Source organism: Phaethon lepturus, unplaced genomic scaffold (assembly GCF_000687285.1).
Source record: "Phaethon lepturus isolate BGI_N335 unplaced genomic scaffold, ASM68728v1 scaffold12827, whole genome shotgun sequence".
In the NCBI taxonomy this organism is placed as follows: Eukaryota; Metazoa; Chordata; class Aves; order Phaethontiformes; family Phaethontidae; genus Phaethon; species Phaethon lepturus.
This window is the reverse complement of record NW_010549844.1, coordinates 1-13,701: the sequence shown is the minus strand read 5'-3', so window position 1 is coordinate 13,701 and position 13,701 is coordinate 1. Positions and strand designations below refer to the sequence as shown.

Below are 13,701 nucleotides of genomic sequence, written 5' to 3'. Positions count from 1 at the left end.
GCTCCCGGACCATGCGGCGAGCGCAGCAGCGCCGAGCACGACGGCGCCTGTGTTCGGGTGGAGGAGCCGTGCAGCACTGAGTGCTGAGCGGTGCCCTCGCCCCAGACAGGCCCGAAGGCCCGCAGAGGAGTCGCCGAGCCGAGCGATGGAGGATGACAGGCAGGAGCCTTGCTCCCGGCAACCCCGAGCTGGAGGGAGAGGTGAGGGTCGCTCGGTGGATGAGGGCAGAAGGCTGCAGAAGGCCTGGGGGATGGTGCTGGTACAGGGGGGATCCAATCCTTCCGTGCTTGTGTATAGTGAAATTTCCACTCAAGTCTAAATTCCAGCGTTTCCTTATTTGTCCCCAGAGTCTTGTTGGGGCCAATGAGGTGGTGATGCACTGCAGCAATCTCTTTGCTAACTGTTTCTGCTAGTGTTCAGTGCTTCACCAAATATTCTGTTGAGTGTGACAAGGGCTATATGGTCTATACGTCCTGCTTTTCTGAGAGACCAGACTTTGTCCAGAAGGTCTGTGTTTTAAGTGTGCTATATACAGTCAAAGTCAGCTGCTGTTGCCTTTGTCATTATTTCAATGACTGCTAACTCCTGAGGAAATCCTGTCCTGTCAGGAAGCTTTGTCTTTGGCCTTCTTAATTCTACTTTTTGTTCTGTGGAAAAGGGTTTAGTTTTTTAGTGTCTTCATGGCTTAACAGCTTAAGTGAACTCTAGGCATGGCACTCTCTTTAGCAGTTTGAAAGTCTGGGTGCAAATATAATGGTAGTTTTCTAAGTTGTCGCCAAATGTCCAAAATATGCTATCAGGCCAAAATGCTCATGCATTTGTGTTGGAAGGCAGGTTAATGTGGTTGATTGATAATTAAGGAGTATATTTTTTTTTTTAAGGGTCTGCAGATCATTGGGATACTGGCCCTATACGAAGAGGCAGAAACAGAACAAATAATGTGTTAGACCAGGCAGCTCAGTTAGGGAAAAGCCCCCAGACCAGTACTTATACTCTTCTATCTGGGCAAAGAGAAGAGAGATTTGGTGATTGGATTTGGAGTGTTTCTCAATCAAGCAAGAATAAGCCAAGAAACCAAGGTGGACAGGCCAACACTGGAGCCATGGGACACTGGAATGAACAGGAGAATGAAGGAAGGAGAATGAGGCATCAAGGTGGAAGAGCACATGAGAGGGCCAGAGGACTCTGGAATGAGCAAGAAAATGAGGGTAGAGGAAGGTGGTATCAAGTTGGACAAGCACATGAGAGGGCTAGAGGACCCTGGAATGAGCAAGAAAGTGAAGGTAGGGGAAGGAGGTATCAAGGTAGGCAAACACATGAGAGGGCCAAAGGATCCTGGAATGAGCAAGAAAATGAGGGTAGGGCGAGGAGGTATCAAGGTGGACAAGCCCAGGAAGGAGCTAGGGGGTGGAGGAATGGGCAGGAAAATGAAGATAAGGGAAGGAGGATGCAACCTCGGGAGAATCCTCATTTCTACCAGAACCCTGCCCCAGGTGGTGCCCAGCTCAGTGAGCAGCCTCAGCAAGTCAGAAGGATTGGCTATAAATTCCTAGAAAGTCTTCTCCAGAAAGACCCTTCGGAAGTTGTCATCACACTTGCTTCCAGTTTGGGTTTGAAGGAACTTCTTTCCCAAACAGCTATGAAACCCAATTTCCTTCAGCTCGTTTGCCAGGTGCTTCAAAAAGCATGTAGTTCCCGAATGGATAGACAGAGTGTCCAACAACTTCTTGGAGTGGTGAAGGAGTCCAACTTTCTCAAGATCTGTCTGCCACAGTATGTGTCTGATATGATAACAGAAGCAGTCCCTGCTATACGTCATCAGTACCCTGTGCATATTAGCAACATCATTTCACTTCTTCAGGACCTGATCAGTATTTTCCCAGCCAGCTCTGTGCAGAAAATCTCCATTCTCTTGACAGTCTTGCCAGCATCCATAAATGCCCTGAGAGCTTCTGGCGTGGACATCACAGAAGAAACAGAGAAGAATCTAAATAAAGTCCAGATGCTTGTGCAGCATCTGCAGGAGAAGAGACGTGAAGGCACACTGAGGGCTGATAACTATACTCTTATGCAGCCTCAGACTGATGGTCAAGAAGAAACCTATCGCACAATGACCATTTATCCAACATATAATGAGGTACACCATGATGAGAAACCCTTTCTACGTCCCAATATTATTTCTGGAAGATACGAGAGCACCAGCATTTATCTTGACACTCATTTCCGGCTTTTGAGAGAAGACTTTGTAAGACCTTTAAGGGAAGGTATCTTGGAGCTTTTGCAGAGCTTTGAGGACAAAGGTTTGCGAAAGAAAAAATTTGATGATATCAGGATCTACTTTGACACACGGATTATTACCCCTCTCTGTTCACCAACTGGTATTGTTTACAAGGTCCAGTTTGACATAAAACCATTGAAGTTTGTACGATGGCAAAATTCCAAACGGCTGCTATATGGATCCCTGATCTGCATGTCCAAAGATCACTTTGAAACATGCCTTTTTGCCACTGTTTCTAATCGTGATAATGCAGATCTCTCCCATGGGATTGTGCAGCTATGTTTTGATGCACAGAGCCAGGCACTTCTGGCAGAGATTCAGCCCTCAGACTCCTTCGTCATGGTAGAGACAACTGCCTACTTTGAGGCCTATCGGCATGTGTTAGAAGGGTTACAGGAAATCCAGGAAAAAGATATCCCATTCCAGAAGTACATTGTGGAATGTGATGCACAGGTGAAGAAGCCAACATACCTGACAATGGATACTGCCTACAACTTTGCACCCTTGATGGAAGATCCCCTGTCAGATGAAGAGGTACACCCTGATGGTTTGAGAATGCAGAGTGTCCATGTTCTAGATCCCAAGCAGTGGCCCTCAATGGAAACCTTGAGATTAGATGATTCACAGATGGAGGCATTGAGTCTTGCACTCACCAAGGAGCTGGCTATTATCCAAGGACCTCCTGGGACTGGTGAGAAGCATTTTAGATTCCCCTATTTAAGGAGATTAACTTCAGAGAAAGCCAGCTGTACTGTCTCCAAAGCTTTAGTCCCATGCCTAAGTGATGCTTGAGTAGCCCAGTTAGCATGCGCTGTGGTGAAAGTTAAAATATCCTCAAACACCCATATCTGGTCTTATGAGTTGCTGACCTAGTTGCAGGTAGACACTAACTGCACTGTTGGCTCTGCTTGTGTATTGGGGTGAAAAAAAAAAATTCAACTATCTTTGATAACATGGTACCTCTTGCTGTGCAACAGCCCTATTTGTCTTGGCATGTTAGAATGTTGGGAGTGTTCAGCCATGACCTTTTGTGTGAATAAAACATTATAAGATTAACTGTAATTGTTTTAAATGGTACCTGAATTCAACCAGCACCACTGCTTGTAGTACATGGATGTTTCATGTGCAGCCAAATGTCATGTATGAAGCCAGTATCAGAGTGGGCTGGGGGAGGCAGCGGCAGAGGAAATTGTGGGTCCAGGTCCAGTGTATTAACCAAAAGACATCATTCTTGCAGAGCATGGCCTTGCTCAGCTACAGACCAGAAAGACAGTGTCATGCTACTGTGTTTAAACTTTGTAAACTAGTTGCCTCTGGGGTCAGCTCTCGTGGCACAGACCATATTTGCAGCCTAGAAGGAACTCTCGTGTCTGATTTTGATGATTACTGTGTTTCAAGGCACTCTGTAGAGGGTGAATTACCCTTTGCTGATTCTGAGCTTGTTTTGCAGGGAAGACTTATGTGGGTTTGAAGATTGTTCAGGCTCTCTTGACTAATAAGCATGCGTGGCAAAGGACTGTTCAGAAGTCTCCCATCCTTATAGTCTGCTACACTAACCATGCACTGGATCAGTTTTTAGAAGGTAAGAGTACCTGACAAGTATGATGGAGGGTCGGGTGGAAATTATACTGTAACTCTTAACTCTGCCCATCTTCTGGCATGATGACCTGCCCTTTTGTTTTTCCTAGCGACGCTAGCCCCATTGATACACAGTAAGAAAACTTCACTCGGACCAATCCAGTGTAGCATTTACAGACAAAGGGTGTTCTCCCTACCCCTTGTCCTACTGCAGAAAACAGAGCTTGCCTCTTTAGTACTAAACATTTCTCTTTCATTCCCAGGAATATACACATTCCAAAAACATGGGATGGTGCGTGTTGGGGGCAGATGTAGCAGTAAGGTCCTGAAGCAATTCACCTTGAGGGAGCTGAGGAAGAAGTGTGAATTCCGATACAACTTGCCAATGCATCTCCGCAGAGCCTATGTGAATGTATGTGCAGGCTTCACGGAAGATGATGGGACTGGGTTGCCTGTGCATTGAAGGAGCTAACTAAACTTCCTCCACACTGTTTGTTCACCTTGTCTTACACTGAAGTCACCCTCTTAATTCTTCTGTCCTTGCTCACTTCATCCGTTTCTTGTCTTGCTGTTTCTGAACTTTATTTCTTCAAGTATGATGATGCCTCCCTTCTCTTTGTTATGAATAGATAACGAGTGAGATGAAACAGGCTGAGCAGGAGCTCCACGAAGGAGCGAAGCACTTAGAGTGCACAACACTTGGAGTTCTGCATGAGCGCCACTTGGAAGCATGCATTGCGCCCCAGCACTGGGACAGTCTGATGAATGGCCTGGTAAGAGAGGTCCCTTTTCTTCCAAGTCGAGCAGTCCCAATGTATGGTTACTACCCTTTCTGCTAATGAGTCTGAGGTTCCCCAAGCACACTTCTCTTTAGCATCACTTGGGTGCTAGGAAAGTGAGGGAGTGAATAGCAAGCTGTGCTAAGTGACAGTAATCTAGACCAGGAGGAGGAGACAGGGGCTTTAAATTTTACTTCTTTAAACTGCAGAGATTCTAAGTGATCTTTATCAGCATAAAAATATAAGTGGCCAAATGAAAGCCTTTTAAACTGAAGGGGAGGAGGGATGTGCCCCTGTACTCAGCACTGGTGAGGCCACACCTCGAATGCTGTATTCAGTTTTGGGCCCCTCCCTACAAGAGGGACATCGAGTTGCTGGAGCCTGTCCAGAAAAGGGCAGCAAAGCTGGTGAGGGATCTGGGGAGTGGGTCTTGTGAGAAGCAGCTGAGGGAACTGGGGTTGTTTGGTCTGGAGAGGGGGAGGCTAGGGGGAGACCTTATCGCTTTCTATGACTGCCTGAGGGGAGGTTGTGGTGAGGTGGGTGTTGGTCTCTTCTCCCAGGTAACCAGTGATAGAAAAAGAGGAAATGGCCTCAGGTTGTGCCGGGGGAGGTTTGGATTGCATATTGGGAAGGATTTCTTTACTAAAAGGGTCGTCAAGCACTGGAGTGGGCTGCCCGGGGACGTGGTGGAGTCACCGTCACTGGAAGTGTTAAAAAAAAAAAAAAAGGTGTAGATGTGGCACTTTGGGACATGGTTTAGTGGACATGGTGGTGTTGGGCTGACAGTTGGACTTGATGATCTTAAAGCTCTCTTCCAACCTTAATGATTCTGTGATTCTATGTTCTTTCTGAAGAGCTAAGGCTACTCAGACTTTCTAGCTCTGGAGGTCTCTCGAGGGACTTGTACTAGTTGCTTGCTGCTGCAAGGTGATGCTTTGGCATCATCATAAGACAGAAGTGCAATAGGCCTGGCTGATTTGACTTTCCTTATATTAGGATGATGAGGAGTTTTACTACAGTGCTTCACAACACTCAATGATTTTGGAGTGGCTGGGCCTCGGTGTAACTGTCTTCACCCAGAATGCTGCAGAGAATATAGGGGCAGAGAATCCAGGTAAAACAAACAAACAAACAAACAAACCACAAATAAATGCAAAAACCAATGCACAGACAAGCCCCACCCCCATCCTCTACAGGTGTGTTTGCCTAAGTAGTGCATGTGTGCCAGAAGAGGGACATTGCTACTTAACAGACACTGAAAAATGCATGATACTGTAAGGTAGTGGAAAGGAGTTTAACCTTAATTTCCACATCGTGATCTGACTGCTGCACTGTGATTCTGCTAGAGTCACTGTGGCTTACTGCGTGTGACTGGTGACTCTCACAGGTGGTCAGCAGGAGAGAGAGGAGGAGTGGGAGGGTGAAGCAGAAGAGCTTTTGGAGATCCCAGAGGAGGCTGACCTGATTCAAGCTGACAGAGTGATTGAGGATGAAGAGGCAGCAAAGCCTCAGGGAAGGAAGGAGGAAGAGCACAGAGCTGTTCATGAACTAGCCAGCATGCTGTTGGCTATGAAGCTTGAGGACCAGGAGGAAGGAACAGCCCAACCACAAAAGACGACTATGCAGTGGGAGGTAACTGCATGCACTAGCATGCTCTTGCTCTGCTTGACTATGTAAGGAATAACGGGGATGCTAATACAGAAGAATCTTCGTGCTATAACTGCTTATTGGGAAGCTTTTTCCCTGCAGATAACTGCTGCCCAGAGGAAGAAAATGAAACAGAAAATGAAGGTTGAGCTCCGTAAACTGAGTGCAATGACAGAGTTAGAGGCCAAGGCTATTCAGGATCTGTGGCAACTTGACCTGAGCTCCCGCTGGAGGCTTTACAGGTGACAAAGCTACTTCACAGGTTCTGTAGGCAAATGTTTCCTAGGACTGTTCCAGTTTGCAAACTCTTTCTGTCAATCCATGGTGTTTCTGTGCATATCTGTTTAGCTCCTTATGTGAACATACTTGTTCTTACCTTCCCTGTATTGCGTGGGCAGGGCTGTCATCTCCACTGTGTGTGTTTGGGGCTATGTACAGATGCTAATAATTTCTTGCCCAAAAGACACAGAAGAAGTTTTGAACTGAATCCTGATCAGAACTTCTGGATCACTATCCCGTTCCTCTTGCTGTGTGTAATTAATGGCACTTTCTTCTCAGGCTTTGGCTGCAGACCTATCAGGAGTTTATTCGACGGAGGATTCTGCAGCATGAAAAGCAGTATCAGGCAGCAGCAGAAAGGCTGACAGAACTGAGGCTGCAGGAAGATCTCTGCATTCTCAAGGAGGCTCAAGTTGTGGGGATGACAACTACAGGTGCACAGCAGTTGGGAAGCAAACCAATGTTGCACTGCATCCAGTAATGGTTAAAGGACCTTGTTGCCAAAAGATTAGTAGCATATGCTGCTTGACAGACTGGGTCAGGCTCTGCATTAGTCTGCAGCCTTCTTAATGTCTTGAGTCCCTTTGCAAATGTGGCTGTTGTGCGAGTTGTTAATTAACTGTATGAGCAGTTTCTGTGCACTCTTGGGCTCCCTCCATTTTGAGCAGCATTCTTCTAATAGAAATGCTCCACTTCTTGTGCCTGAGTAAAGCACAGCTAACATCTGCACTGCTATCCCCACATCACCTTCTGTTGATGATAGTGTAAAGGTCATTGTAGCATGACCCTTTTGGAGAGATAATTTTAGGCTTACTTGTATGTGTTGATCAATGTATTGAGTAGGTATCTGATGTCTGAAGAGAGTGTCAGGAAAGGGCCAAGGCAAGCATAGGACTCTAATCCCTACCTGCCTTCCCTAATAACTCTTCATTTAGAAGCCATCCTTGGTATGGTGCTGTTTTAAAGTTCAAAAAGCTGTCTTGAATTAGGATATCTTGGAAAGAACACAGTCTTCTCTGAGACACAGCCTACTCCCCTCCCTGAAAAGTCTTGTCATACTGCCTGTTTGTAATTATATTCTGCTAAGGTTTATTTTCTCTCCTTGCTCAGGTGCTGCCAAATACCGTCAAATTTTGCAAAAAGTAGAGCCACAAATTGTCATTGTAGAAGAGGCAGCAGAGGTGCTTGAGGCTCACACGATTACTACTCTAAGTAAAGCTTGCCAGCATCTCATCCTCATTGGAGATCACCAGCAGGTAACGTCCATGACTAACGCCTCTAGCTGTTGTGCCAGTGAACTAGAACCTTTTAACCAAACACCATATGTCAAAGGTTGACAGGACTTACTGGTCCCCAGCTTCCACAGGTACAACAGGTCCTGTTTCCTGTGGTTTTGGAGTAGAGCTCCTGTGGGACTTGTCTCTTAGTTTAACTGATAGGATTTTACATGTGATTTTATCGACTTCAGTTGTGACTGTATCTAACTTTGATATTTAGCACTTCTGCAAGAATCCAGTCTCTGGCCTTTCTGTGGGGGACTGGTGACGAAAAAGGGAGATGAGTGAAAAATCATCTTACTAATACATAGGAAAAGTGCTAAAACATGGACCTCATATCCCTTCTCTTTCAGTTGCGGCCTAGTGCAAATGTATATGACCTGGCCAAGAACTTCAATCTGGAAGTCTCTCTCTTTGAACGGCTGGTGAAAGTTGATTTCCCCTTTGTCCGTCTGAGATACCAAGTGAGGAAGAGCTATAAAAAAACTCCATTGCATTTGCATTTAGGTTGTTTTAAGTTTGTAGTACACTTAAGTTTATATTTCTACTCTCAGAGCAGCCTAAAAGAAAAGAATGTGCTATCTAATTCCCAAGAAGAATGGTAAGAGCTGTCAAACTACTACAAAGAGTGTTCCAATATATTTCCAATTATTCAGTGATGTCTGCAGCACTGTGGTTCCCACATGTTTTAGTGCAATGAACGTGGCTTATTGTGGCATCTGAAACTTCCAGACCTCTGGGGACTCACAGCACAAGTCTTGTCAGGCTGCTTCCTACTAAATTGCTATAATTGACTGTCTTGGTGCCTGGAGCAGTTAATTCTACCTTGGTCAGTCCTGTATTAAAACTACCTAGAAGAGCTCATGTCGTGGATAGGGTGAGGTGCTGGCTTTTGTTATCTAGAACAGTCCTATATTTGCACTGAAACCAGCATTCTTATTACAACCACCTTGCCAAATGATTTTCGTAAAGAAACTCTGCTACTAACTCCCTCTGTAATTGCTGGTTGTGGCAGTGATGGGGCGGGAGACGGTGGGGATTGGGAGGTGCTCTCTTCTTGACTTGCTGGAAAGTCATCCTTGTATTCAGACACAGTCTCTACAGTGGAACAACAGAATATTGGCAAGGAAACATGGTGCTTCTTCCTCAAGACTGATAAAGCTGCTTTGTGTTTCAGCACCGCATGCGTCCTGAAATTGCCCAGCTTCTCAGTCCTCATATATACCAGGAGCTGGAGAACCATCCTTCTGTCCTGAAGTATGAGAACATAAAAGTGAGTTTTCAGCAATCCAAGCAATTGCTTTTGTCCCCTGTTACTGCCTAATTGGAATTAGGCAAGGAATTTGTAGTTCTTCTGGCATTAGTGATAGTGAACACTGGAACTGGATACAGTACTGATGACTTTAAAAGAACAGTGAACAATGGAAAAAAGGGACCAAAAGAATCGCAGGAGATGGAAAGCTAGGAAGAAATCTTAAATGAGAGACTTAAAGCATAATATGTGAAACTCCAGTGTAAGGTAAGTGACTTGATTACTGGATCCCTTCTTCGTTGGGATTCTCTGTTTGGGCATTTTATCAATCCACAACATCTGCAAGCGAGACCTGTTTAGCTTAAAAGTATAAAGCAATCACTTATTGGCTAACACACACAAAACCCCGCTAGAATTTAGTAAGTTATAGGCATTAGTGTGCTTGCCACACCATAAGACACCTGAAGAGTCTTTGCTGTAGTCAGGCAGGTATCATCAGAAAAAGTGTCAGCCTCTGCTTCTTCCTTAATGTTACTGAGTTTCCATCTTAACACTAACTCCCTGTTTTCTGTTTTGTATTTGCCAACTTAATTAGGATTTTGTATCTGTCCACGTTGGTGCTTTTCCTGCATCTTTGAACTACCAACAATCATATCTCTGTCTGTAATGTTACCTTTCTTATCTTGCGTAGCCCTGTTCTGCAGACTTGCTGGTCACTCTCTGTCACAACTTAACTATTTCCCCAGAAGTCTGAGCCAAGGTTACACTGCTATGCTGTATCAGAGCTAGGCCTTGGATCTCTGAAACACAAGCAACTGAATACCCTGGGAGAAGGAATTAGAGGTAGTTACAGAAGGAGGATTACAGTAGCTTAACCTACATAAATCTCTCTTAATGAAAAGACAGTACTAATTAGTTAAAAGCTCTCTAACTGGATGAGGAGAGCATACTGAAAACTGTAGCAGAATGCTGAAGCCAGACAAGAGAAAATTAATACTGAAAATTATTTAATCACTAGAATAAGCTATCTGAGAAAGTGGCAGGTCCTCTTTTGGTATCTTGAAATCCAGATTAAGTATTTTGTAGAACATACTTTAGTTCAACAAATAAATAATAAAAAGGCCCCAAAACACAAAACCCCCAAAACCCAACCAAACAGCAAACCAGCCAGCAACAAAACCCCCACTCAAAACACACAATAACTTAGGAGATCACAAAATTTTACCCAATTTCTCCTATGAGAAGGTATTCTGGAGAATCTTACAGTTCCATCTGGCCTTAAAAAAAACTTGAGATACTGAATTAAATTGTACAGCAGTGGACACTGTGCTGCTATGAACACCTCAGAAAACCAGAGATCTGTGTTTGATGTACAAAACCTGTTCTTTTCTGATAAAAACAGTCTCTGTGTTTTGGCACACAGCCCAAGAATTTCTTATGGATAGAAGAATTCCAGTTAATAGTGGGGACATTTATATTTTGCCTAACTCAAGGCAAATGGAATTTTTGAGCAGGTGAGCAGACAACTCTACCCCCCTGGAGCTGGCAAGTGACTACTGGAGTTCCTAGTGTTCCTAGTTTTCCTGGTGGAAAAGCAGTCCTCCTTGCTTCTTGATGTTTTTACTGCAGTAACAGAGAAGGCATGTTTTTTGCTAGGCAGTTCCAGGCAAGTGCGAAGCCCTGTGCATTGGTACCTTACTATCTTTTTCCCACATGACCAAATCAAGACATGCTTCACAGCACGAGTGTGAAACGGAGCTATGATGCTTTGAGAAATGTTACTAGCATGTAATCTTGTCTTTTCTGTAACCTGAAAAGGTACAGTAGAAACAACTCTGAAAAGATAGGGAATAAAATTATCCACAGGAACCGATTTCATATTAGGATACTGAAATGTTACTAATAAGCTGAAATGTGATTAATAAGCTTAAATTCCTATCTGATGAATATGCTTTAGAAATCGCCTAAGTATGATGTAATACCATACTGTAGTCCTCTCCTTAAGAGCCTTCCTGTCAGTGGATAATCAGGGACATGGAAACATGCTGCAGTGACAGAAGCTAGCATTGTTTCTGACATTCCTTTCTCTTCTTTCAGGGAGTCTTATCTAACCTCTTCTTTGTGGAACATGACTTTCCTGAGCAAGAGATCCAGGAAGGGAAAAGCCATCAGAACCCACATGAGGCTCAGTTTGTAGTGGAACTGTGCAGATACTTCTTGTGTCAGGATTATCTACCTTCTCAGATCACCATTCTCACTACTTATACTGGACAGCTTTTCTGTCTGCGTAAGCTCATGCCAGCCAAGACCTTTGCAGGTGTGAAGGTTCATGTAGTAGATAAGTACCAGGGGGAGGAGAATGACATTATTCTGCTGTCACTTGTGCGAAGCAACAAAGAAGAGAGAACTGGCTTCTTACAGATCCCTAATCGGATATGTGTAGCATTATCGAGAGCTAAGAAAGGGCTATATTGTATTGGAAATATGAAAATGCTTGGCAAGGTTCCTCTCTGGAGCAAGATCATTCATACCCTTCGGGAGAAAAGTCACATTGGCCGCTCATTGGTGCTTTGCTGTCAAAACCACCCTGAAACCAAGACACTGGTATCTACAGCAGCAGACTTCAGCAAAGTCCCAGAAGGAGGCTGTAGTCGTCCCTGTGAATTTAGGTTGAGTTGTGGACATGTTTGCACAAGGGCATGTCACCCATATGACACACAGCACGAAGTGTATCAGTGTCTGAAGCCTTGTCAAAAGGTGCTTTGTGCAGATGGACACCGCTGTCCACGGTCATGTTATGAGCCCTGTGGACCATGCATGGTGATAGTAGAGAAAACTATTTCTAAGTGTGGCCACCTGCAGATGGTGCCATGCTCTACTCCAGACAGTGAGTTTCTGTGCCAAGAACCTTGCCAGAAAAAGTTGAACTGTGGGCACACCTGCAACAAATTCTGTGGGCAGGAATGCACTAAGCGGTGTCCTGAACTGGTTACAGTCATGCTGAAATGTGGCCACAACCAGCAAGTTAAATGCTGGATCACTGAGGAGATGAAGCATGAGAAGCCTGTGGAATGTAAGACAAAGTGTTCTGTTACACTGGAGTGTGGTCATGTATGCTCAGGTTCCTGTCATACCTGCTTTGAAGGAAGATTTCATAAACCATGTAGCAGCCCGTGCAAACGCTTCTTGGTCTGCTCCCACAAGTGTCAGCAGCCTTGTACTACAGAGTGCCCTCCCTGTCAGATGGAATGTCAGAACCACTGTATCCACAGTAGGTGTAAAAAGAAATGTGGAGAGCGCTGTTTTCCATGTGCTGAGCCATGTGAATGGCGGTGCCAGCACTACCAGTGTACTAATCTTTGCTCTGAACCATGCAATAGGCCTCGCTGCAATGTACCATGTGCTAAGCCACTGTGCTGTGGTCATCCTTGTATTGGATTGTGTGGAGAGCCATGCCCAAAGAAGTGCCTTGTTTGTGACCGTGAGGAACTCACCCAGATCTTTTTTGGCTTTGAGGAAGACCCAGATGCTCGATTTGTACAGCTTGAAGACTGTGGCCATGTCTTTGAGTCCCAAGGCCTTGACCATTACATGGATAAAGATGATGATATCATCAAGCTGAAGGTATGCCCTATCTGTCAGACACCCATCAGAAAGAATTTGAGGTATGGCACCATTGTAAAAAGGCGGCTAGATGAGATAGAAAAGGTGAAAGAGAAAATCCAAGGCCCAGCACAGGAAATTGAGTCTAGCAGGCAAAGACTGCAGGCTGCACTGATGGGGAATGCTGTTCTGCAGAGGAATCTACCCCTTAAGTACCTCATGCTAGAAGATAAACTAAAAGCTTCTGCTCTCTCCACAAAGAGTATTGGACTAATTGAGAACCAGCTTAACTTCTACGCACGTGTGGCAGACCTAACCAATTCTATGAGCAAAGTTGATGCGAGTGAGAGGAAAGGGCTGAGAAAGCGGCTGGATGAAGTCCAGGAGTGGCTGGATAAGCCACGCCTCAGTTTTACAGGACAGGAGCTCTCTGACCTGCAGGCTGAGATCCAGAGACTGACCTATTTGCTGAGCGTCTTGGCAAGGTGCAAAGGTGCAAGTGCGATGATCACCCCAGTGCTCACAGCAGAAATTGCCAGTGCACGTGAGATCCTGGAAGGGACAAAGAAATTCACAGAGGAGGATGAGGCTGCAGTGAAAGCTGGCCTGGAGAGGCTCTGTGCTGCCTTGCCTGTGTCGGGGTTGGGGATCTCTGAGGCAGAGCGGGTACAGATTGTCAGTGCTATGGGCTGTCCCCGTGGCCACTGGTTCAAGTGCAGAAATGGGCATGTCTATGTGATTGGGAACTGTGGGGGGGCAATGGAGATGAGTAAGTGCCCTGAATGCCATGCAGTCATCGGGGGCACAAACCACACTCTGGACAGCACCAACAGCCTTGCCTCCGAGATGGATGGTGCGACCCACGCAGCCTGGTCTGAGACCGCCAACAACCTACTCAACTTCGAGGAACTCCAGCGGCTGCTGTAGTGGGGTGTGTGCCCCGTTTCTTATTCCCCCTCCCCCGTGCGCTCGCTGCCGCCGCTGTAGCTAATAAAATGCATCGGTGCC

At 45.4% G+C, this 13,701-nt stretch overlaps 1 protein-coding gene across 1 annotated transcript; it reads left to right on the top strand.

Moving 5' to 3' along the window:
• The first annotated feature begins 145 nt into the window (after positions 1-145).
• ZNFX1 (zinc finger, NFX1-type containing 1) lies at positions 146-13,620 on the top strand. The gene is made up of 13 exons (XM_010290377.1): positions 146-200; positions 882-2,969; positions 3,729-3,860; positions 4,120-4,268; positions 4,486-4,629; positions 5,632-5,749; positions 6,023-6,267; positions 6,385-6,524; positions 6,841-6,995; positions 7,672-7,817; positions 8,192-8,302; positions 9,016-9,111; positions 11,188-13,620. Exons 1-13 carry the CDS (start codon positions 146-148, stop codon positions 13,618-13,620), a joined length of 6,012 nt encoding a protein of 2,003 aa, XP_010288679.1.
• Positions 13,621-13,701: the final 81 nt, after the last annotated feature.